General features: G+C 55.7%; 1 protein-coding gene across 1 annotated transcript; it reads right to left on the bottom strand.

The window, feature by feature from the left end:
* Positions 1-33: 33 nt before the first annotated feature.
* On the bottom strand, positions 34-525 carry LOC112464689 (the record flags this gene model as incomplete). The annotated part of the gene is made up of 1 exon (XM_025031829.1): positions 34-525. A coding segment is annotated over exon 1 (492 nt), but the record flags the coding sequence as incomplete, so codon positions are not given.
* Between the last annotated feature and the right edge of the window lie 2,010 nt (positions 526-2,535).

Here is a 2,535-nt window from a genome sequence, read left to right on the forward strand (position 1 = left end):
TATCAGGATAAGCTCGTGTCGCGCGTTTATCACCACGCGTTTGTAGTCCTCGCAGAAACCCAAAAGAATATTCAAAGGTACGCAAAAATTGAATTGATGGGACGCGTTGTTCAGATTTGATTCGCTCGTCGGATAACTCCATCCAGCGTTCTGCAGTTTTCTGGCTCGTTCGACGGTCAGCGACACGTAGTTCTTTATCGTGCTGGTTATGCCGACGTTTCTACACCGGTCGATCTCCACGCCGTCGAGCTCGTAACGAATTTCGTCGAACATAAACGCGACGCAGTTGTTGACTAATTTCGCGTATTCTTCCCCATTCGTCGCGCCGTCGTCGTTGAGTCGTCCCTCGACGTACAGGAAACTTTCGCACGGCAGTGTATACAGATCCTGCTGCTGTATGGGTATTCGTATCTCGTCGTTGTGTCCGAACGTCGTGTTGACGTACGGGTTATACGTGTGAGTCTCTATTCCGACGATGCGCTCGTCGAAGATCGACTCACCGCCGATACTCAGGATGTCGGCCATGATTTTTCCTCTCGAGGTAGAAATGGTTCGACGGTGACGCGTTTCTCACGGCGAGACCCAACGATCGTAGGAATCTGACGTTGGCGTTGCTGAGAACGGGTCCCCCTCCTCCGCCTCTTCTCTTTCCTACGCTTCCGATCTCGTTGTAGAACGGGCTAGCTCGCTCGTTCGTACAATTCGCGCTAGATCCGTTCAGAACGAGCATCCCTCCTCTCGCTCTCTCTTTCTTCAGGGATACGCGCACACACACACACTAACCGTGACGACGACGTACGTGCAATCTGATCGTTATCTCCTCACCGCGAAAGTCGATCAGCCGATCTTTCTGATCCACGATTCGCACCGTGATATCGGTGACGTTTCGCGCGACGATCGGGAGGTAAATGATCTGCGTCGGAGTCTCCGACAGTTTATATCCCGGTGGAACTTTCGGCGCGAATTCGTGTATCGCGTTCACCGAGCGTCCGTTGCTGTACGCTCCCGCGGTGATACTACACTCGATGCGAATTATGTTCACGCTCATGACGTTGACGGGTCCGTCGGAAACATAGCATTTGTTCGGTTTTAGAATACGATCGCTCGAGAAACCCAAAAGAGAACCGATATTGTTCGGTTTTGCAAAATTCACTCGGTAGGCGCACTTTATCTCGCTTCTCATGGTATTCTTGTTGGCGCGAAGATCGAGCACTCTGTCGCCACCGTCGTCGTCCCCGTATATGTCATAACCGTCGCCATCTTTGTCATCGTCGTCATCGTCTTCGTCCACGTATGCGCGATAAATCTCGTCGTTGGTTTCGTCCTTCTCCGTTCGGTTTTTTTCTTTTACCCGTCCAGCGTCGTCGGTCCGCGATTTTCCTCCTTTCTCCTTACTTTTGTCTCTCTCGCGGGCGCGACGTTCGCGATGGAGAAAAGTGGCGCGCAGATATTTGCTCACGGCTCGCAGCTCGTACGAACCTTCCGGAACGACGATTCGCCGGTCGTCCTTGCCGTAGTAGAAACGATTGTTCGCGGACGTAACGTTCGGTATCGAATTGTACGTTTCAAAAGTCGTCAAACCAAGCTCGTATTCGCCGTCGCTCAGATCCAAAGCGGGAAAGTGACTCGCCGTGAGAACGCTGCCGGTCCCGGTCAACGTGAGCGTCAGCGACATCGCGGGAGAACGTCGATCGTCCGCCCGCTCCCCCCCAATCTATCTCGCGAAAAAATCGCAGGCACAGCTGTCCGCAGATTCTCTGATCGAATGTCTGGAACGCGCGACGATTGTACGTCACGATCGTGCTCTCGCCGCCACTGTCGCCGAGATACCGCGCGAGATCCCTCGGCGGGCGGAGATTTCCAAACGCGTCGAAGTAGATCGCCGAGTTCCCTTTTTTCGCGTAAGCGACCCAATGCGTGCCCGGGCCCACCGCGTCGTCGAGATTCACGATGCCGCACTCGGCGCGTCGCACCCTCGTCGGTAGAGCGTGGCGCATGAACACCCCGCGGAAGAACGGCACGCGCAGGCGACGCGCCGCTCGATCAAGCTGTTCGTCGGTCGTGACGCCGTACGGAGGTAGACGCGCTAACCTCGCCTTTTTACGCGAGGTTTTTTTTTTTCGCCGACTCTCCTCGCGCCACCTCCGCGCTTCTTATACAGCGCGAGGTACAACCCGCGACCCTCCATCGCGCGATTGTGTCGCTGCAATTCGTCGAGCTGTTTTTGCGCCGTTTTGTTGGCGCTCACCGCTTTGGCCACGGTGGCCGCGCCACCGATCAAGGAACCGAGAGCGCCCAACATCGGTAGAAAGGGCAAGAAGCCGCCGCGTTTCGCCGTCGGAAGTATCCTCCGCTTCTTCCTTCTCGTTTTCGCGCTTCTCCTCAATCCCGTTCCTTTTCTCGTTTTCCTTTTGCGTTCCATACCCATGCCCAGCTTCGTCTTCGTTTTCATAGCCGCCCATACGGCCGCGGCGAGTCTCTCACCGGCCGTGGAATCCTTCGCGGTGACGCGCTCGCGCGCCCTCTCGGCGAGCC

This window comes from Temnothorax curvispinosus, unplaced genomic scaffold, assembly GCF_003070985.1.
Source record: "Temnothorax curvispinosus isolate PA1 unplaced genomic scaffold, ASM307098v1 QBEX01014455.1, whole genome shotgun sequence".
Classification (NCBI taxonomy): Eukaryota; Metazoa; Arthropoda; class Insecta; order Hymenoptera; family Formicidae; genus Temnothorax; species Temnothorax curvispinosus.